At 42.4% G+C, this 23,117-nt stretch overlaps 1 protein-coding gene across 2 annotated transcripts; it reads left to right on the forward strand.

The window, feature by feature from the left end:
- Nucleotides 1-5,436: 5,436 nt before the first annotated feature.
- Nucleotides 5,437-21,977, forward strand: nr1h4 (nuclear receptor subfamily 1, group H, member 4). 2 transcript variants are annotated; one of them, XM_076300832.1, is made up of 9 exons: nt 5,437-5,533; nt 7,025-7,405; nt 11,255-11,395; nt 13,875-14,017; nt 15,658-15,756; nt 16,035-16,134; nt 17,943-18,089; nt 20,458-20,571; nt 21,739-21,977. In XM_076300832.1, the coding sequence occupies exons 1-9, from the start codon at nt 5,437-5,439 to the stop codon at nt 21,975-21,977; spliced, it is 1,461 nt and encodes a 486-aa protein (XP_076156947.1). The 2 variants fall into 2 exon arrangements, with proteins under 2 accessions (XP_076156947.1, XP_076156948.1); XM_076300833.1 differs by lacking the exon at nt 5,437-5,533 and adding an exon at nt 6,238-6,268.
- The last annotated feature ends 1,140 nt before the right edge of the window (nt 21,978-23,117 follow it).

The following is a 23,117-nucleotide window of genomic DNA, read 5'->3' on the forward strand; positions in this document are numbered from 1 at the left end:
CCTTAAGGCCACAGACAGTGTGGAAGTCGGCAGGTTATTTAGTTTTCATTTTTGGTATTTTCCTGTTCAAAAGAATAATTCCTCTGTTATTATAACAACCGTGTTTCACCACATCCCCAGCCCTCTTTGGTTGAATCCTTCTTGATTCTGTATGAAGCGCAGTAGTGAGAATAGTGTGAATAGTGCTGAATGTTTTGTGTCAGCTATGCAATACAAGCCATTTAGATGGTGGATGTGTGAAGTTGCCCAAAAGCACTGTTTATCTCCGCTACAGAAAGCCCCTGGTTGTAATGAACACTCCGGTTTCTCTGCCTTGTTAGCTTTAAGTGTGCTGTGGTGGACCTCCCATATGTTTCTGCTCGACTCTATTCTGTGGACCCACCCATCACACCCATTGGCTCATCAGGAGCAAACAATCATATTCTTGTATACTTAATGGTGCTGTGACAGAGAAATGTAAGACAGGATATTTAGCTTTATCACTCTATGTGGGGGCCTGTCCACTGTTTTGAATGTTTGACTATTTATTTAATCGTACTGTTTACATGACTGAAGAATGAGTAAAAGGTGGTCATCAGACCATAATGTGCAATTACTCCCTCCCCACGTTTGAGAACCTTTTTTTACTTGTGAAGAGATAAAAGACAGTTTCCCAATTATGATGTTACTCCAGATACACTCTCATTTATAAGGTTAAAAGTTCAAAACCTGAATTGCAGGGAAATAAAGAAAAAAATATTTAAACATGTGCAGTGATAAAACAATTGATATAGTAGTTTGGTTCAGGTGAAATAGAAAGACAATAAAATGCCGATAACACAGTGGATTAAAATACAGCTAAGTCTTAGCAAATATTCCTGACTCATGGCACAGTAATGAGGTATGCGGCAAGCATCACCATAGCACCAGTAGCTTCTTATCACTCAGGCTTGATGTAGGGGGGCTTATCAGCTAGAGATGTGGATGTCTTTCAAACAACACATTACACAGTATTTACGTTACATGGTTCAGAAGAGCCCACTTAGTCATTGTTAAGATTGCACAGGACTCTTTTTTCTCTGCTTTCCATCACTTCTGAGTAAACATCCTTCCGGCTTATCACACTCTTATGAAACATAGTAATTATTTTATACAAGCAGATACATTCTCAAATTAGAGTGCTTTGCTTTCTCTTTCGATTTCATGCTGTATCACTGACACTGTACCATTAATCTGACTTTGTAGTGAAGTAGACACTAACTAAACTGTGTGTTTATGAATTATGAATTCTTTAACGAGTTAGAATCCAATTGCTGGTTGCATCAACTGCTGCCATAGCATAGTATACTTTAGTTCTGTATACACTTGTTGAGTGTTTCACTTTATCTGTTTTTATGTGAGTCCTTCTGTAGATAAATCTCAGTAAGGTTCAAGGTCATGGACCTTGTTATAGCACACATTTTCAGACATTTATTTTGCCATTGACCTTGAAAGCTTTTATTTGAAAAAGGTGGTGAACCAACCTGTCTTCAGCTGGAAGAGCTGTTTGATTGTCTTCTCTATCTCTATCTCTATCTCTCAAATTGTCTCATCAAATTTTATGGTTTGGCAATGGCAACAGAACAGTAGACACAGTAAATTATTACAGCTGATTTTCAAGATATCAAAAGATATTCAAGGTTTTCTGAAGTATTTTCATGACGGAGTGACCTTTTTTAAGACAGGTAATGGATAGGCAGTCCAGTTTATGATCCAAGTTATAAAATGTTAAGTATAAGCACAACTATGAAATGAAAAGACAAATAAAAAAGTTTGGTCTCTTTTTTTGGGAATGTATTTCTGTAGTTAGAAAGCAATGAATTCTGAACACATCTGTAGACCAACTGATTCCTCTGGCCCAGTGTGATCTATCTCGCTGACCAGAGACTCACAACATTTTTGGAAAAGGATCCAGGGACGTGTCCTTCTCACAAGGCCACCCCGGCACCCTCGCCACTGAGAGACGTGTCCACAAACAGCCAGCAGCCAATGGCAAAGGTTCTGTTTATTTCGGGTATTCGTCTGTTGACACAGAAGGGCCTCTGTGGATGGAGCAAGAGCCAGTCAATGATTAAGAGGTTGTTTTTAGACGCATGCAGAGCTATGCTGCAGCAGGCCCCATCCCTAATCCCATAAACCACAGCATGGGTGATCAGAGCCTGAGTAGGGAGTGAAGAGGGACCCTTCACATGTCACGTGCCCATGAGGAAAAATGACCAGAGGCAAACTCCATTTACCCTGATAAGAGGCTCCAAACAGTTCACGAGGGAGGTTTAATGAGGCTCCATAGAGCAGAGTAGCTGAGTGGGTGCTTTTTTTGTTTCCCTTTAGCATTAAGAGGGATGCTACTTTCTCAGGGCAAACTAAAAGTAAACAAGAGTTTGTCAAGGTACACTAGCAGCAATCACCCTTGCCCAGTTAGGTGGACACATTGATGTCTGGGTGCAACCAATGAAATCAGCAGAGGTTTAGTTCAATCGTGCCACATGTCCTATTGATTTGAATGTTTTTTCAGCATCTGTGTGTAAGGTAAGAATGTGAGTAGTGCATGTTCAAGGCACCCGCGACTCTAGCCTCCACCTGTCCTCCATCAGACACCATGCTTTGATCTTCGTGCTGACAAGAGAAAGTGAATTACGCTGTGCCAGTACTGTACACCCGTGTGCTAATTGGTACTTGAGATATTCCATAATGAACTGTAAATTAACTTTCTATTTAGTTTTTCAATTAATTGCCAGTCACATGGTGAAAGCATAATACTAGAATACTATAGTGATGGTTGATAAAATAAGCATGATAACCATGTCAAAATAAGATGAATAAACAAATTCAAATAAGACTACAGTTTATGTGTGAGTATATGCGTTTATTTTTATATTGTGTGTAGGTCTATATGAGTGTAGGAGTGGGATGCTAGCATTCTTATCAGGCCTCCAGGGAATCATTAGGGTGTCCCTCTTTCCAAAATCTTTTTTTGCGGAGGTGGGGGCTGGTGATGGCCATTAGCACTGGGAGATGGAGGGCGGGCAGTGCATTTGTGAAGAGCGCAGATAGTTTAATTAATAACCACTGTCCCCTCTCGCCATGACCCCAGTCCGGCTGTGGTCTGTAGCAGCCCCAGACTACAGAGGAGAGATGCCTATTTGCAAATATTAATGGTGTGGCTTAAACGTGGATCTAAGTGAGAAGCCACCAGCGGAGCGCATTTTTACAGCAGAAGAGGAACTGTGGAACTCAAATGACAGGAGAACAAGGTGAGCATGTGGAATTCATGATGTTCATGGGGCTGCTCGGGCCCAGCGCTGCCTGTGGACTTGTTAGCGGAGAGGGGGATACGGACTCTGCTCGGAGGGTCTTTTCATTTCGCGTCAGGGTCTGCTTGCACTCCAGGGAAATTAAACAGGCTGAATTTCCTCTCTCAGAGATTAGATTTATGGCACAAATGTGTAGCTGTGATTTAGGATTCTCCAAGCCCGTGGCCTACAACTCTACTATGGTGTACCAGAGTCAGCAGGAAAATATTAAAGACCCCCCCACCACCACAACTTTTAACCATAAGTCTTTTGTAATAGCCTACTAAGTATTTCTAATAGAAAAGCACCTTGTCATGTCTCTGCCAATTGATAGGGTGACAGTGTTCAGGGGCTGCTGGATTGGCTCCAAGTGCAGCTACTCGTTTGAACTCGTTTTGTCATGTTATCAGGACTGGTCGGGGGACCTTGTGAGCACTGTTTTAGAAGTGGGGTTGTTTATTATAGATTGTTGATATACATTACAGGTTCTTATGTATTTAGATGATATATTATTGATATAGGTTTGATTCTTCTGTGTAGTTGCAGTGTTGTCAGTGAATGCTGTCCAAGAACATTTCTAGTGTCCTCCCTTTGTTAAGCATGGCAAATTGGTGGGCTGACAAATGTATTAGGACTACTCATCTTTATGCTGTAAAATCACATAACTTAACAGTACATAACAAAACATTAACCTACATGTAGGCAAACAGTAAACAGTAAACTATGCAGTGTGTTTTATCGAACAGCTGACGTACTTGCCCAGTGTTGCTGTCACACGGGTGGTATGGTGGGGTCTGGTATGTCATGTCGAGAAGGCCATGAGGGGGGTGGTTGGGTTGGGGGTTGACAAACGGTGATAGGAGAGGAGGCTCCAGGCTGGCCACCCATGGTGTGTCATAATATCACACACAACCACCACGGACGCCGATCTTGAATACGGAAGTGTAGTGTAGGCTACACAGCTGAATATTTTGTGTCAGCAATGCAATACAAGCCATTTAGACAATGGATGTGGGAAGTTGCCCTCTACTACAGAAAGCTCCTGGTTGTAATGAACAAGTCTGTTTCTCTGCCTTGCCTTGTTAGCTTTGAGTGTGCTGTGGTGGAAATCCCATCTATGGACCCACTTACATCCATTGGCTCGTCAGGAACAAACGCCTATCATGAGTACGGAAAAGGGTGTAATTTGTACCATCCTATGTTCCCCTTCACTGAATTGAAGTCAGGAAGTACTAGGCTTACAGGCGTGTCGTGTGTGGAGGCAACCTGTCACCTAATGCTTTGTGCAGCCTCATCACCAAAGGCTTAAGGAGTTAACACTCTCTGAGTCCAGCCTGAGAGTGAGACCTGTTGGCTGGGCCAAGCTGACCCTCAGGGCCAGGTCATCAGAGCCTAACTGTCCAGCAATGGTGCAATGGCGCAACATGGAGGCATGCCTGGACATCATATCATACAACAGTTACCGCCAGTCTAACTATTTATGTATTTACTTTATTTTATCTACTAATTTTGTGCCTACGGCTGAACCACAGCCGTGGGTACATCCTTATCAACCCCAATCTCACTCGTGCCATATTGCTTAAATACACTGTTAAGACCAAAGGGCACAAACCTATACAGGGTCTGAATTAGGTCAAAAGCAAATGGTTAGTTGAGGGTAAATCCCATTGGAAATAATGGACACATGGACATTATATACATTATACAAAGTCAATAAAAGTAGCTATGAGTGTTAATAATAATAAATGGTATGATAAATAGTATTATAAATATATGTTTCATATTTTGTATATTTATAAAGTATATACTGTATTTATATTGTTTTAAATGTTATATTCATATTATACATTTTACATGTTATGACAATATGGTGGACCATGGTGAGATTATGGTACAATAGATGATGCAAGATGTGTTTTTTTGTTTGCTTAAATAGAGTATCACTCTCAGTATAGTGCTGTTACATGCAGGTCTACATGCCTTTATCATTCTTCTAATTGCTTTAATCATTTGTTCTGTCTTTCAGGATCCTTGGATATTTAAGATCTCTCCCAGACCTCTTTTATCTTCAAGCACCCAGACGGATAGTTGTTTTTTCCTCTGCACTGAACCTGAAGTTTTCTGAATGAATGACTGGGTGGGCCCAGATGTCAACGTGGTGGGGCCACTGCAGGTGCCAACCAGCGATGGCTTCTGTCTCTCAGAGAGTTCCCACTTCTTTGGTTAGTGGCTCCCCATCCCTTTAAAATCGTTCATCCGGAACTGAATGACTGCCCACCCCTTTAAACTCTTTCATCCTGTATTGTTCTATGTGAGTTGTAGTTTTGTATGCCTGAGACAGGGCGATGCCTGAAATAGGTGGTATTATACAATTTCATAGTGTGATGTTAGTGGAAAAATACTTGCTAAGTAATACTGTGTACTAGGGCAAAGTTCAAGTCTCTCTGCATTTGAAGAGTAAATGATGAAATACTAATATACAACACTCACAGGAATAAAGTAATTGATGCCTAGAGCTAGGAGTAGCCATAATGTCCAGTTGGAGAACTGACTGGAGCCTCCCTCATCTGGTCAGGCCACTGACTCTATCAAAGGCTCTATCTTTTAGAAAAGCCACACCTGTCTCAAAATCGCACCAGTAGACAGAGCCTTGTCACAGTGTAAGGTCCTTTGGCGGGGAACAAGCCAACCACCTGTGACAACGCACAAAAATGTGACTTATCAAGTTAATGAGCAACCATGGCAACCTTTGGTCCCCTTGGCACTCTTGAGGTAGGCAACAAAGTGCTTCACAGAAGCGGATCTTCTCTTCGGGGTAGTGGATCTTCTCCTGTGCCATGGAATAGGCTGAGCTTGGGTTGTCAGAGCCACTGGATTGAACAGGGGCTGGATATATTTTCCCCTACCTTGCTGGGGTCACCTTGAGATGGCCATGGTCCAAGAGAAGTCCCAAGGAGGTCAGTGGTGGCACCCGAAGCCTGGTGGACATGCAGTTCAGTGTGTCTATGCAGTTCAGTGTGTCTATTGTAGTCTGATCAGATGTCGGGTCAATGACCATTCGTGAGCATGATTAATAGTAGAGGGGGAAACCACTGTGACATCTTATGGTTATGGTTATGATTATGGTTGCTTAGCAAGACGCTGTTGTCCAAAGCAACTAACAGAATATGAATATTAAAATAGTAAAAACATGTCTTTGGTTTATAACCTTACCATGATTAGAAACAATCAGTTTTTCTCCTGAAATATGAAAGCTCCATTGATTGTTTTGATCCATTTTCTGAAGAGAGATAACTGGATTACACTTACTTGAATTCACTTATGTATTCAACTACATACCGGTATCTTCAATATATTACGTTTTAAAATTGATGCTAACTGTTACCTGTACATTAACTGTCATTTGAGTATTTGTTGATGTTTTAACTGGACATCAGGTAAATGTTCAGGTTTGACTTTGTAATGGCCATACTAATCAGTCTCTTGCAACAGTTCCTTACAGACAGCAGTGTCAGTAGCAAAGATTATGTAAGAGCCAAGACATCACAATTCTGTGTGGGGTGGAAGAATTCAAATATTTTAAGGGCTTATTTCGTAATATGTCTCCACTAGAGGTGAACAATGGCGTTTGCATCGCAGCATTCACTAGAAACATTCAAACCCAAGTGATCTCTACTCTGTGTTGACTGCTGCTTTCTTGTGTTCCATCTCAGATATACTGGCAGAGCAGAGCAGCCCTCTTCTACAGGACCCCGAAGGGCTTCCTTTCACGTGCTATCCCAGCATGCAATACCCCACCATGGAGCCCACAATGTCGTCCCCTTCGTACTACTCTAGTCAGCACTACTACCCACCGTACAGCTCAGAGGACTGGTACTCTCCGCCCAGCCTGTATGAACTGAGGAAGGGGCCCCTGGAGGGGGCCAGCTTTGAGGCTGAGATGGAGGAGAGCTCTGTGCTGGTGCCCAGCGTGTGCAAGAGGGCCCGACACACATCCCATCCTGGCAGGGTCAAAGGGGAGGAGCTGTGCGTGGTGTGTGGAGATAAGGCCTCTGGGTATCACTACAATGCACTCACCTGTGAAGGCTGCAAAGGTAAGGCCTGAGCTCATCTCCTGAAGTGGTCACGTTCAACATACTCTTACACAACCAAAAATCTCTAAAAAAAACAGTAATAATCATGTAATGATGTAAAAATAGTGGGATTGATAAGAGCTGATGTGATAACATGTTATAAAAGGGCACTGAGAGAATGCAGATCTCGGCCAAACACAACATCTCACAATGTTGAGACGGTTGTGGCTAGATGGGATACAGCTAAGAACAGAAGTCACGTAACAGATAGTGAAAATCTCCATAGAAATAAACAGTATCAGGACAGGAAGTAACCTAACCCTAACCCTAACCCTTAGCTGTATCCCTTCTAGCCACCACCTGTTGGTTGAGACTCTTTGTTCTGCACTTCGATCCGGATCTGCCGTCATCCCTTCAAGTTTCATAATAATTGGCTAGGTAGTTTTTTGCATGATCCTGCTTATAGCATAACAAATGATAATAAAAACCAACTTGGTCTCATTAGCGAAACGTTCCCCTGGAACGTTTTCGCAAACCCAGCCAAACATACCACCAGGTACATTTCTGAGGTGCAAACTAGCCAGCGGGGTGCTAAAGAGAGACGTTTAGACGTTGTTTACTACAGTTAGGTCTGGTCAAACTAAATTGTAGCTTACTCAAGCTCAGCAGTATTCTTTGGTTACCAAACCAAAGTTTTGGATTAATAGTGCCTATATCTCGCTACGTTTTACAAAATATAAGGGCACAAACCCTGAGCTTCCGTCTACGAGCAGGGCAGTCGTGGCCTACTGGTTAGGGCTTCGGACTTGTAACCGGAGAGTTGGCGGTTCGAGCCCCGACCAGTAGGCACGGCTGAAGTGCCCCTTGAGCAAGGCCCCTCACTGCTCCCCGAGCGCCGCTGTTGTTGCAGCTCACTGCGCCGGGATTAGTGTGTGCTTCACCTCACTGTGTGCTGAGTGTGTTTCACTAGCCTAATTCACGGATTGGGATAAATGCAGAGACCAAAGAGTATATATACTTATAGGCTACTTACTATGACTTAGCTGCCACATCTTGTTTTTTTTGCGAGCAACCCGGGGGATTTAACCGCAATTGTCAACACGCTCGACTTCCGCTCCGAGGTGCAGCTGTTCGCTGGTTCGAATACAGCCATGTGCTGAGTCTGGTCTTCGTGCGTTGTGTTGAATTGCACGGCTCGGCCCTGCACACAGCCGAATTCGAACCCTGGTGGTACGTTTGGCTGGGTTTGCGAAAACGTTCCCAGGGGAACGTTTCGATAATGAGACCAGTGCAAAAAACACAACTTCTTTGGCATAGCATAATTAGCTAGATTAAGGGTAACGGTGTCTAGAGTAGGTGTTTTTAGAGAAGTCCATGGTTGGCCCTGAGTGCCTGTCATGCCAGATGGCATCAAGAATGCATGAGTTTCCATTCACACTCCCTCCCAACACACTTCACATATTTGATGGTGCAGAGCCATGTGGAGATACAAAAGGAGAGATTATAAGCATGCAATTCAAAAGACAAGATGGACATACAAGAAGGGGACCTGGAAACTCACCTGAGTTCCATTGTGTATGAGACCCATAGATTTGATGCAACTTAGAAAGCAATAATAATTGCTCCAATATTAGCTTTCACGAGGACGTTTTCGTGCAGAGGGATGACATCTGACCGTTGTCCTATTTGTAGCCGTGGCAAAATGCGCATGTCACCGTGCGCGACTGCAAGTGTAATTCCACCTGTGCGTGGGAACAAAGCCTGGAGGGCAGCCTCGGGGCCCGGTGTCCTCTGAGCTGCGGGCTTGGCCGACTCCGTGCGTCCTGTTCGGCCCGCCAGGCTCGGGTTCCCTCTCGGCTTTCTGCTGAATAAAGGCGCGGGCAACCAGAGCCACGCTGCACCATGCAAACTTAATGTGTGTCATTGTGTTCAGCACCCTACGCTAGAATGTGTAATTACCTGTGCCTCAACTATTTTTTGAGTCTGTGTGTGTGTGTGTGTGTATTTCAGACACCCCAACCTGCAAAAAGCCATTTCAGGGAGGTACCCCCCCCCCCCCACACACACACACACACAATTAAAAAAATAAAAAATAAAATAAATATAAAAAAATATTTAGCCTTCTTATAGTGAAATAGTGATGAATAGCCTATGTTTGTTAATTAATTGTCTCTACTCAGCACACCAAAATAAGGAAGGCCTATAGTTAGAAATTGTGATAATAAAATATGTAGATTTTGGTAGTTTGGTCTTTATGTAGCCTTGGCAAATAGCCATCTAGGCTAGTCTGGAATAATATGCACATGAAATGACACTTGTTAAACTCACCTCAGCATGTCTTTTGCAATCACTTAACCCGCCATGGGCAATGCTACAGTCACTGTTACAAACAGTGCAGCATGCAAGACTATCGTTATTTTGAACTCTTATGAGACAAGGGTAGGCCTACACTTTTGTGTAGTCTGATGTGAAATGGGTCCTTTTTGGGGGGCACTCTGCCTCTGCCATGACGCTCCTGTTCCTATACTGAACTGAACATGAAACAGGCCTATCAGGATGCTCTCTGTCTTGAACAGCCACACACGCACTACCTCTCTCTCTCTCCATCCCCGTCGTGTGCGCGCTACACTCAGATGCACACACGATTTGAAGTTTCGGTCTCGTGTGCGCGCTCTTGCTCGCTCGCTCTAGATTCCGGGAGATTTTATCTAATTTGCGGGCATCAGGGAACCGTTATCAATATGCGGGAGACTCCCGGAACTTCCGGGAGACTTGGGATGTCTGGTATTTGTGCATGTGTGTGTGTGTGTTTGTGTGTGTGTGACTGAGGGGGGGGGGTGATGTAAGCTATCGCCACTATAGAACCTCTGACATGAATTTGGTGTTGTGATTGTGCTGGGGCTAAGTATCTCACTGAGGGCAGTAAATGTTGTGGTGCTGTGCTGTACTTTATTATTCAAAATGACCCTAGGTAATATCCTGGACAGCTGTACTGTAGTTCCTTATTAACTTAATGTGAGGCTGAAAGTGACACATTTTCAAAGGCATCTACAGTACCTTACACAATTACCAACCATGTCAGTGACATCATGAGACTGATGTTTATTCACATCTGGAAATGTTTGATTAGGTATATGCAATTCAGATGCAAATACAAATTTCCATAGGAGTCTAATGGCATAAAGAACAGGAGAAAAGACTCCTATGGAATTTTTTTTTTTTGCATCCTAATAAAAGATTATGTCTTTCTGTCGACCTTTTGTCCCATATTTCAAACAGTATTAATCACCATAAAGTAATAAAGTATGGATGCCTGAGGTTAGAGTGCACATGGCTAAGTTATGTATGTCTCACTGATTAATGTCAACTCTAGCAGTCATCACAGTTCTGATTAATGGTTCAGTGTTGTGAATACAATCACAGGTCATGTTGAGAATTTACTTTCCTGCTGGCTATATTGAGAATTTATATGAGATCTCAGTTGTTAATGTAACAGTGAGATTACAATCTTCTGACCTATCCAAGATGAGGGAGCAAACTGAGGTTGAGGACATTTTTACAACTAGGAGCCCATAATACCACAACTTGCAGATGTGCACAAAAAACAAACTCAAAATAATCATCTGTGTGGCTCTTTAATGTGAAACATGATATTACATAATGATATGCAAGAAATTAAACAAATATCACTAGCACGTTATGATATCCAGTAGTGGTCACCAGTAGTATCAAATGACCTGTTAATGTTGCATTTAATATCATTCTAACAATATCCTTTAATATCCATGTGTGTGTGTGTGTGTGTGTGTGAGTGTCTATGTGTGTCTGCACGGTTTTATGATATTTGCTCATGATAACCTCTGCTCACAGGCTTCTTCAGGAGAAGCATCACAAAGAACGCTGTGTACAAGTGCAAGAGCGGTGGCAACTGTGAAATGGACATGTACATGCGCAGGAAGTGCCAGGAATGCCGACTCCGGAAGTGCAAAGAGATGGGAATGCTGGCAGAGTGTGAGTACACATGCCCTGGAACACTAGCACACTTTTGTGGTGATGTGTAAGTACGTTGGCATCCTGTGTTTATGGTTTTACTGTAAGTTATGCTTGTACTGTACCATTGTACTGTAAACAGCATGACTGCTGGGGTATGGATCTTTAGTTCAGCTATGGTGTTGTTCATTGGCTGCTGGCATACACGCCTTTTCTGTATTAGGATAATCTGAGAAAGAGTGAGCTGATGCCTGGAAAGATGGAAACAGTTGGCAAAGTACCAGGCCCCGTGCCAAGGGGTCTTTTAGTGTTTACTTTCTTTTTTGGAGCAGCATCTATTTGCTTGTCTGTGTGTGTGTGTGTGTGTGTGTGTGTGTGTGTGTAAGTGCATGTGCACGCTTTCCGGGAAAAGAACATAACAAAAGACAAAAAGAAATGCTCTGCTTTAGTACCAGGAAAAAGCCACTATCTGTTAAAATAATGATATGTTATGTGATATTAGTCCTGCGTCAGTGGAGTGTAGATCTGGGATCACCACTGACCTGGCCATCTTGGGCCAAACTCCTCTTGTAATTTGGATGGGTTTGAATTAAAGCCACACTGTGCAACAATTCACCTCTTTTGAGAGAGGTTTACATAGGCAATTAATTTTAGTGTCAAATGAATGAAGAATGAAGATGGTGTGGTATATGGCATACAAGACATAAATATAACAAAAGACATGCAAGCAAGCTTTATCAGTGCTAATTGCGCTATCGATGGAGTTCACAGGGTTTTTGTGAGCCTCTTTAGTTGGTTCTTTTTCTGAGATCTGATGAAAAGGCGTAACATTTCACTCCACTGAAAGCGTACTGCGCTTATTTTTTAAAACCTTTTAGTTCAAGTGGTGTGATACAATGAAAACACTATGGCAGGTTTGTAAGGAATTGTGCAGAATTGTATGTTAGGATCTGTTTAACTGAGGTTTAGGCTAGCTTCAGTGTTGAGTTAAATTGCATAAACTGTTTATTGCTAGAACCTCAACAGAGCAGTTAATGAGCTATGTGTGCTGCATCATCTGATCATGTGTAATATGGGGTGTAGTCTGGAATAGAGCGTGTGGATTGTGCTTTGGCGTGGTATGGTGCATGTTAAGATTCCTATTTCCCTGTCTTCAAAGATGTCAGGCAGTCAATAAATTCTTGAAAAAATGCCTACATGCCTTCTTTTGAACAGCATTGTGTATTGGCAACACACATATCCACACACAGGCATGTGCATACCACACACACATTTTTTATAACTCAATGGCATCCGATCTTCTTTGCACACAAGTGTGTTTGTGTGTGTGTGTGTGTGTGTGTGCACGCCACAGAGGGAGCTCATTTCTTATTCTGTTGTGAATGCCACTGAGATGCAGCCTGTCACACAACACTCAATGGAAAGGTCCTGCCATTGTTGTTCCTGAAGGGATGATCTGGCTGGAGAGACTGAGGGAAGGTGAGAGTAGGATGGGGGATGAGAGAGTCGGGGTGAGAGGAGGTCAGGTTGGGTGGTAGGCTCAAGGAGGAATTCATTAAAGGTCAAAGACACTCGGTATACATTAACAGGCCCAACCCCATCTTACTGAATAAAATACACACACAAACCCACATATGCACTAACTCACCCAGTTCCCTTATACGTATACACTTACACTTGCTCTTTTGGCTGAGGCTTATATCCATAGCAACTTACATTATGTCAGTTATTACAAGGGCCAGTCAAGTGCTTTGTTCAAGGGCACTGTGGAGGCAGCCAGGACATGAACCAACAACCTGACTGGCTACTGCATGCTATAGCCCAAATGTATGGAAATGAATAAAACTGGAGGAAAGTAGAGGAATTTTGAGCAGGCATTTGACAGAGGTGGAGGAGGGTGAGTTTGTGTGTGTGTGTGTGTGTGTGTGTGTGTGTGTGTGTGTGTGTGTGTGTGTTGGGGGGTGCTGTGGGGCAGAGGGAGTCCTCCTGAGCTCCTGTTGCTCATGCATAGTGTATGGAGGTGTTTATAAATATTGTAGGCAGCAGGCATTTACAAACCTGTCTGTTGGCACTTTACAGTGAGTCAGGTCTGAGAGTATTTTCATGAGGTTGTGAAGGCTTGTGTTTCTTTGAGATAATAAACCATGGTTCCCCATTGTCAAAAATATTTTACCCTAATATCATTTAACAATTTATCATGTCTGCAGTATAGTACTGTAATTCATCAAACATGAAATTCAAATATGTCCCAAAGGAACTGATATCTGTCATATATTCTTGCCATTGACTTAGTCAGAGATATTTTGCTTTCCACTGCTTGAATCTGGTTTTATACCTCATCATTTAGAATTATGGAAAGTCTACTGCTACTTATTATCACTGTACCATCATAAATCACATCCAGCATGTTAAGGGCATTAAAGGTAACTTTCCTTGGTGCAGTATTTTCTGTTTACTCAAGACAGTTATGGCACTCATAATTATGGGTTGTGTTTTTCAGGTTTGCTAACAGAGATACAGTGCAAGTCCAAAAGGCTCAGAAAAAACACAAAGAGCTCTCCGGGGGAGTCCGCAGGGGACGACCCAGAGGGAGCGGACTGTGGCGACACCAAACAGGTCACCTCCACCACCAGACTCCCAAAGGTGACCCAACCTCTGCTTTTTTTTCACATTGAGGACACGTGCGTAGTGCGGAGTCGGGAAATTCACAGGAAGTTACATCAACATGTTGCTAAATGTCTGGCTTGAAAACATGCTGCCTTAAACCACATGTTATCAGTAGAGTGTGTAGGGGCGACTCCAATGTGTTGATCCAGGTCACTCATTTTTTATGTGAGAAGTTGGCAAGCACAGCAGTATGCTCAGGTTTTACGATAGTTGAGTGGTGTCATTCATATCTCAAGGATAGCGCTCAAACCGTTGTGTAATATTCAACCTGTTTGTGTTGGAACTAGAAATGAGACAACCATGGGGATGTTCAGCAGTGTTGGGAGGGTTACTTTCAAAACGTATTCCGTTACTGAATACAGAATACATGCCCAAAAATGTAATCTGTAACGTATTCCGTTACGTTACTCAATCTGAGTAACGTATTCTGAATACTTAGATTACTTCCGCATTGAATTGCATTTTATAAGTGTAGGAATGCGGCCATCAAATCCTGCTTAGGCCTACTAAACAGGCCTATTCTGGTGTGTTCTTCTGTTCCAAATGGCTGAAATGTTAGGCCCACATAGGCGAATGTAAAGTCAACTAAGCTACCTGATACAACTTTAAAATAGCAAGGTGACCACTAAAACTACTGTACAGCAGGCACTAGGCTAATTAAAACAAACTAAATAAATAGGCTACTTTAAGGGCGTAGCCAGAAAATATATTAGTGCCTGTGAGATTTTTCAGTGGCATCAACCCAGTACAAGTGAGGGGCGCATATGACAGGTGGAACTCAAATGACCTGTAAATGTAAACACTATCTAGGCTACTGTATCAGTGCTCTCAAAATGAACGTGATTGCGTAATGACCGCAACCGTAAAAACCGCACGTTAAAATATGCTACCCTACTCGCAAGAATAATTATTCAGAGGCTGCACCATATAATTCATTTTAAAACGTAAATGTAGATCTAATTAGAAAAAAAAATAATCCATAAAGCTATTTTAAGTTAGAATAAAAAACGTAGAATGCAGTGCCTATTTTAGAGATTGGTTTAATTGTAGGCCTAGGTCTAAATCAACACGTGAACTAGGCTCTGTTTATTGATTAGCAAACTGTGTAACTGATTGGCCGAAGTAGCCTGAGCTATTAATACTTGGGAAAATATCCTTTGAACAGACATCAGGAACCACGATCAGTGAGGAACAGGAGTTACCTCCACTTACTTTACTCCTAATTTGCTGTGCAAACAGTCATTTCAGGGTCTCCGATGACGCGTCCATAATGCGCGCTGGCTGCGTTTTGAGGCTAGTGCAAGACGGCGGGGCTTGGATTTAAACATGGAAATCATAGATCGCTTTCAGGAGCTTCTGGGAAATGGAGTTGCCTTAATTTATTTAGAGAGTGAATAAACGTATGAAACAGAGAAGTATCGTCATGTAATCCATTGATTTCAACAATGTAACTGTATTCTAAATACCAACTATTTACCTTGTAACTGTATCGGAATACAGTTACTCATAATTTGTATTCTGAATACGTAACGCCGGTACATGTATTCCGTTACTCCCCAACACTGATGTTCAGTAGTATGATGCCACTGTGTGACTTGGTTTGTATTGATCTTCAGGAAAAAGTGGAACTCAGTCAAGAAGAACAGGCCCTCCTAAATTACATTGTTGATGCTTACAATAAACATCGAATTCCTCCAGATATGGCAAAGCAACTGGTATGTGGTTTTCCTTTGTGCAATTGGTAAAGTGCAGATTAATTCTCCAGTGCCTCCTGTCTTGAGTCTAAACAATAATAGTGTTACAAACAAATAGTGTTACAATACAATTCCTTTGTGCCACAGGAGTGTTGGCCTTCCAACTGAAGGCAGTAAAAGTCATTCCTCTGCCACTGTTCTCAGGGCTTATGTAACTTCCCTTATTGCTCCATTGAGCGGTAAAATATTGTCTCACCTTTTCCCTTGAACTAATCTCCCTCTCCCCACACCTGTCTCAGCTCCAGGAGCAGTTCAACGCAGAAGAGAACTTCCAGCTACTCACAGAAATGGCTACAAGCCATGTCCAAGTGTTGGTGGAATTCACCAAAAACATTCCAGGTTTGGAAGCCTTTAGTTGTATTCAAACCTGCTATCTATGTATCATCACCTGTGCCACTAATGGAAAAAAACTCAATATGCATGTAGACTAATGTATAGCTAAAGGAGTGTAATTCACCACAAACTCATTTTGGCTTTTCAATGTCCTAACATTTTCAATCACATGTGGCTTTATGGGCCACAGCCATGGCAAATGCAAAAACTACACTAGCATATTTTGACAGACCACAGTTAGGGGAAAATGTTCATAAGCTGAACGTTCTTCCCACGGTTCTTTGATTATATTTTCCCTGAATCTTTAAACAGCAGACAAAGATAACTTGGTCCATCCATTCAGCATTGATAGTTGACAAACAAGACTAAAGTGATTGTGTTCTTGCTTTGTATTTTATAGATGACATTTTTGCTATTTTGCCATTTGATATGCTCCAATGTGCACGTTTGAACATGTTTATAGCACAAGCACTAATGTGATAGCAGGGCTACCAACTTTGGTGTTTGGCTGGAGTGAGATTTTGTGAAGTCATAGTGTGAGCGCACAGCAATTTTCTTTTCTAACCCTAATTTTAAAAATGTCTGTCTGCTGTGCATAATCTCTGATTAATGTAAAAAAAAAAACAAGTTTCTTTAAAATGTATAATTAATTAATTGATTGCACGTTTTTTCACCCTTTGTCGAGGCCAGAGGCGGTTTTAGCAACTTGGAGGCCCAAAAGAGATTGTGCATGACATGAACAGATGAAATTAACAGTAAAAAACAATAACAAAGATTGTTTGAAATGATTACAATTGAGGGTGGTTGGTTGTTTGTGTGTGTGCGTGTGTGTGTGTGTGTGTGTGTGTGAGCTAAATAATCACGGTTATTGCCTATTTTGCGTTGTGATTAAAATGTGCTGACTTTTTCTAAACCTACCACCAATGTTGGACAGAACTCACAACTGGCCTGTCCTTCATGGCCAGTAGCAACAAAACTAAAGTTGAACAGCAGCGCTAGTGTCATAAAAGTTGTGCTTTAAGATACAATGGAGCTATCCAACTTTATCTATACTGTAGCCTACACCATATCATTTTAATATTTACAGATGGATATATTTATCATTTATTTTCTATTTGGCCTCTTATTTAATCATGCATTGACCAATTTAAGCACAACTCAGTTTTAAGACACTTAAATGGGCCTACATGAATGCTTAGCATTTTGTGAAAATGAATCATTATGGCTACATTGACAAACTCCATGAGCTGTATATCCTCTGATTTTAATATTTACAGATATATAAGCACAGCTCAGTTTTAAGAAACTTAAAGCCAAAAGTTGGAGACCATGTAGAAATTTGCTACAATTTCAAAACAGGATTACACTGAAACAGTTTATTGTACATGGAATGCATTACACCTTTGTTTTGGGTAAGGTCTGCTGTCTGATATATGGTTTGTCTCGTGTTGAGTGAAGAGTTCGTCAGATATTCCACCTAGATTAATTGAGATGAGCGCAGAGCTGAATGATATGATTAGGCCCTATTTCTTGAAAATAAAAGCCTATCTATGCCTTAAACTCGTCTGCCGTCATTTAGAAACAATAAGCTGTGGTCTAGTCTAGTCATCAACAGAAAATGAACGGATTGGAAAAAAAGAAGAATGGATTTGGCGTGACATTTCTTGCGTGAGAGCGTGAGATTGATACTGAAAGCGTGTGTCTCTGGCCAGATGCGTGAGAGTTGGCAATCCTGCATGTGATACCACTGAACGTAAAGACACAAAGTGGTGTACAACATGGGTACTAATTGCATTGTCTCTTGTGATTGGCAGGTTTTCAGAGCTTGGACCATGAGGACCAGATTGCGCTCCTGAAGGGCTCTGCAGTGGAGGCCATGTTTCTGCGCTCAGCCCAGGTCTTCACGCGGAAACTCCCGCAAGGACACACAGAGGTGCTGGAGGAGCGGATCCGCAAGAGTGGTATGACCTGAACACACACGAACAGACTGTAGGCTACTAAATTATTTTAGCACAGCTCAGAGTGCAGCAGTTTTTCCACACACTGACTCCAGAAACTGTCAACTTTTCTGACTGGGCTATAGCCTACCTACATCACCAAGCATCAGTCTGTTTGCATGGTAAACCGATTGGCGGTTTGACACTTTAAGGTTAGTCATAAATGATTCAATCTCTTACTCGAATAAATGTGACAGGAATTATAGCAAGTCCTGGCTGTACAGTGGTGTGTGTTACACTGGTGGAAGCACACTGCAGACTCCTGCAGGCTCAATTTCAGCGCAGAGTGGCAACATCACTCTTAAACATCCTTAGAAATGGCTTCAGACCTGGGGTTGTGTGGTCAATGAGAACTGCACGGTCCTGTGATTTTGAGAGGGTGAATGACATGCAATGACGCATGAATACAGACAGAGGTCGAATGGTGACAACTGATGTCATTATACACTATAAAATTAACCATGAAGAGGATGCAATGGAATTCTCATGAAAATATAATGACAAAACATCTCGGTGAAGCCTTCATTTAGCAAACTAGCAATGATAAAGGCAAACTATTTCCCCAACGTGCTGTGCACAGACACCCACAGGTTGTAAACACACACATACACAATACATGCTCTACATTGAATTCTGTGTTGTTTTATTGCTATAGAGTGTGATTGTGATCAGGTTTATGTTTAATGGATCGAAGGGGGAGTGGAGGTGGGCATATGCCTTAAGCCAGTCCAGGAGACGGAAAAGGCTTTTGCCACCGTGTGCCAAATCTACACGTGTGCTGCCTGTGCCCCCCATTACGGCTGTTACCTCTCCCCATTATGCACTTCTGTATTTGACTTATGGCTACATCTAAAAAAATGTTGAGCTCAAGACTTTTAACTGAAGGCTGCGAGTATCAAATATCAGAAATATTTGGGAAACTGAATATGTTTATTTAACGTACCACTGTCAACCCTGTGCTATCAGGTTGATGCAGCTGAATGGAAGGTGAGTGTGTGTGTGTGTGTGTGTGTGTGTGTGGGGGGGGGGGGGGGGGGGGTTGTGTGTTTTGAACACGTCACTCTATTCCTCTGGTGAAGGGAAAGGCCAGCCTGGGGAGGAATGAGAGGCACTGTCTAAAGAAGCTTTTGTTCTCTATCTAAACATCAAGGGGCTATTGTCCTGCCATCTTTCATGGTCTCGGTCTCCCCTGTCCACTTATGACATTTCTCCCGACTGAGAGCCCTGTGATGTCAAAACACTCAAGCTTCTTTCTTTTCATCCCCCCCCCCCCCAACTATTTGTTTATTTTTCACAAGAAAGTGACAGGTGTCAAAATTGGGATCTGGTTTGCCTTGAACTTTCTGAGGAGTTCAAGCATATTTTATTTTTCATTTCAAGGACATCTCCAATTTGTTAATACTTTTGAACCATCTGACTGTCGGTGTGGTGATTGGTCTCTTGGTGAGGATCTCCCACTGGAGCCCACGGTCAGTTGACCTCATCCCTTCCCAGAGCACAGAGACGTTGAGAGCCGTGTCTCTCAGATGAGATTGTCCATCACAGCACCGCTGCTTTGCATAATAAAAACATCCCGCCGTGAGCAAAATAACAGTAATGATATCAGTGAGGATGATACAGACCTCAAACAAAACCAGAGGGTGGGACCTTCTGAGCCATCGTTTCAATGGCCTCAGTTGGGTAGGTTTCAAAAGGATTTTAATGGCTGGGTCTGAGCAATCATGGGTGGTGGCGGGAAACAAAAACATAGTCTAGCATTAAGCATGATGTTCTATATACAGTAATATCACAACAGGAGGTTATGATCTAATTTGGTGACAAAAATGACAGAACAGACTGAGACTTTTAGAGCTAGTGAGAACTACTTTGTATTGCAAGAATGAGATATGGATAAATATTTAAATCAATATATCATTTTATTTTCTCACCACAGTGGGTCCCATTTAATTTCATGTGTGTAGAAAAACAAGGCAGAGACAAGGAAGACAACACTGCCACCTTGTGGTGAAATAGACTAATCACTACCACTCTAGATTCAAAGATGTCCTTGTGGAAATAACTGCTTGCATTCATGCCCAGCGGCCAGAGGTGGAAAAATCCAGCTTCAGAAAGTAAAAGTCATACCATGTATCTGTGCCATACTTAAACCAGCTATATCCTTGAAATATTAATAATTTAGCATAATTCTCCGATATACAATACAGTTCCAGGTAATGATTAATCCAGGTAATGATCCTGATGGGAAAGCATTTCCTCACTATGATTGCTCTGCCTCACGCGTCTCCAGTCAGCCGTGTCTAATGGCACTTCCCTCTCCCTCTCTGTTCCCTAGGGATCTCCGAGGAGTTCATCACGCCCATGTTCAACTTTTACAAGAGCATCGGGGAGCTGCAGATGCTCCAGGAGGAACACGCTCTCCTCACCGCAATCACCATCCTCACACCAGGTCAGCCCAAAGCAATGTCAAAATCACCATCCTCACACCAGGTCAGCCCAAAGCCATGTCAAAATCACCATGCTCACACCAGGTCAGCCCAAAGCAATGTCAAAATCACCATGCTCACACCAGGTCAGCCCAAAGCGGTCAGCCCATAGCCATGTCAAAATCACCATGCTCACACCAGGTCAGCCCATAGCCATGTCAAAATCACCATGCTCACACCAGGTCAGCCCATAGCCATGTCAAAATCACCATCCTTACACCAGGTCAGCCCATAGCCATGTCAAAATCACCATCCTCACACCAGGTCAGCCCATAGCCATGTAAAAATCAACACCTTTCCAGTGAACCAAGTATTCTCGGGTTCAGTATTATCTATCAGAATCAAAATAGAATAGTTGTGAATTTTAGAATATCTTTTTGATTTACATACCATTCATCTAATTTCAGAAGTTATTAATGCTGGTTAACTGACTCTCTACTCTCTAAATTGCTACACCTCTGGCATGCTGGCATGTGATGCATGATAACAGTAAAACATCATCTTGTTGAAATGACTGATGGTTAAATTTACACCCATGGCATTACTCCAGTGGAGAGCAGCACTGCAATGTTGTGGAGCTGCCTCTTGTTGTTTCTATAAGAAAGATTAAAATATAAATCGTAAATCAGCTTTCTAGGCCAAGTATACTTGCCTATACAAGGTATTTGGTCTCTGCATTTATCCCATCCGTGAATTAGTGGACACACAGAGCACACAGTGAACACACAGTGAGGTGAAGCACACACTAACCCGGAGCAGTGAGCTGCCTTGCTACAGCGGCGCTCAGGGAGCAGTGAGAGGCCAGCCGCCTTGCTCAAGGGCACTTCAGCCATTCCTACTGGTCGGGGATCGAACCGGCAACCCTATGGTTACAAGCCCGAAGCCCTAACCAGTAGGCCATGGCTGCCCCCAAAACTGTCATAACTCTTAGACAGCAGGAAGACAAAGGAATGAATACCAGACAAATTCAGAGCAGACAAAAGGGCAAGAAAGCCTACTGTTCCACAGATCATGAACATGCACTGATGGTCTTTTGGAGTGTTTCACTGGCAGTGGAGTTCTTATGCATCACAAGGTCAGCTCTGCTAGATACTGTTTCATATCGATAACATGAGTTCTTTTCCCCCCAGAGCGGCCGTACGTGAGAGACCAGCCGGCGGTGGAGCGGCTCCAGGAGACCATGCTGGAGGTGCTGAGGAAGTTCTGCAAGCTGCAGCACTCGCAGGAGCCGCAGCACTTTGCCCGTCTGCTGGGCCGCCTGACGGAGCTGCGTACCCTCAACCACCACCACGCCGAGATGCTCACCTCCTGGCGCATGAGCGACCACAAGTTCACACCGCTGCTCTGCGAGATCTGGGACGTGCAGTGACCATGGACAGCCAGTAGGGGGAGGGATGGGGAGCGAGGGGGGGGGGGGGCGAGGATTCAGATAGATGGAGAGAAGAAAAAAGAGAGAGAGAGAGGGAGAGAAACAGGGAAGCAGATATACATATTGTGGAAGAAACAGATAGGCTATTGGAAGAAAGAAGAGGAGGATGGGAGGAGATGCAACTGTCTCAGCAGAAAAACTTTACACTGAAACGGGAAATGGAAATGCTTTGGCTGGCAGTCAGTGGGAATGACTTGTGCTGTCACTACATGCTACTTGTACTATAGGCCACAGCAAGAAAAAACATTTAAGATAGTTATTACAAAAATTTGTTTTTATAGTGATAAAAAGGCCCCTTGTTCTGGAAGTAATGGTCTCTTATTAAATATGTTTGACTAGACTGTTTCGCATCAATATCTGTTTTTTAATGGCATATCAAGGCTGAGAATATTATTATTATTATTTTAACTCCAAATATCTCTTCAGCTATTATTTTCTCATGTTAGTTGAGGTCCACTCTTTTCCCTATTGGTTCATGTTTTTGTTAAAACCCGCAGAAGTGACCACCTCGCCTTTACGCAACTCAAATGTTTTAATACATGTTTTCACCTTTATTTCTTGGAAGCCATGTTTGGACATTGATATTTTAAAAGTATGATATCTAGCCTTCTCAGACTTTGAAGAATGGAAGACATGTTCTCAGCATGGCTGGACTATTAAAAATGTGTACTGCATGTCCATTGATTTTATATAAGGCCCTAGATTTGGACAAGTTATATTGAGAGTCTTGTTTTTTGTTTTGTTTTTTACCCACAAGGCATCAATCAGTATTTTGTCTGCAGATACAATCCTTTATTAGTGTTGTGCCAATATTTAAGGTGTCCTTAAGAAATACACATGAAGACATTAAGGACAAAACAATGTGTGATTGCATTTTTGGGTAATTTAAAAAAAGGTATATGTGGCTAGTAGGAACACAAAAATGTATGTGGAAATAGCTCAATGTATAAACATTTAGTGTATAAAGTGCCAATGTTGTACCATGTTTCACTCATAGATAGATAGGCTACACTTCTGCTCTGTTATGTAGGACTAGCTGTTGATATGCCTAAGTATACATGAAACATTGGACACAGTGGG

Source organism: Alosa pseudoharengus, unplaced genomic scaffold, assembly GCF_046254945.1.
Source record: "Alosa pseudoharengus isolate Yale_2024_CS ecotype anadromous, Long Island Sound unplaced genomic scaffold, YU_APseudo_1.1 YU_APseudo_1.1_scf_10, whole genome shotgun sequence".
NCBI lineage: Eukaryota > Metazoa > Chordata > Actinopteri > Clupeiformes > Clupeidae > Alosa > Alosa pseudoharengus.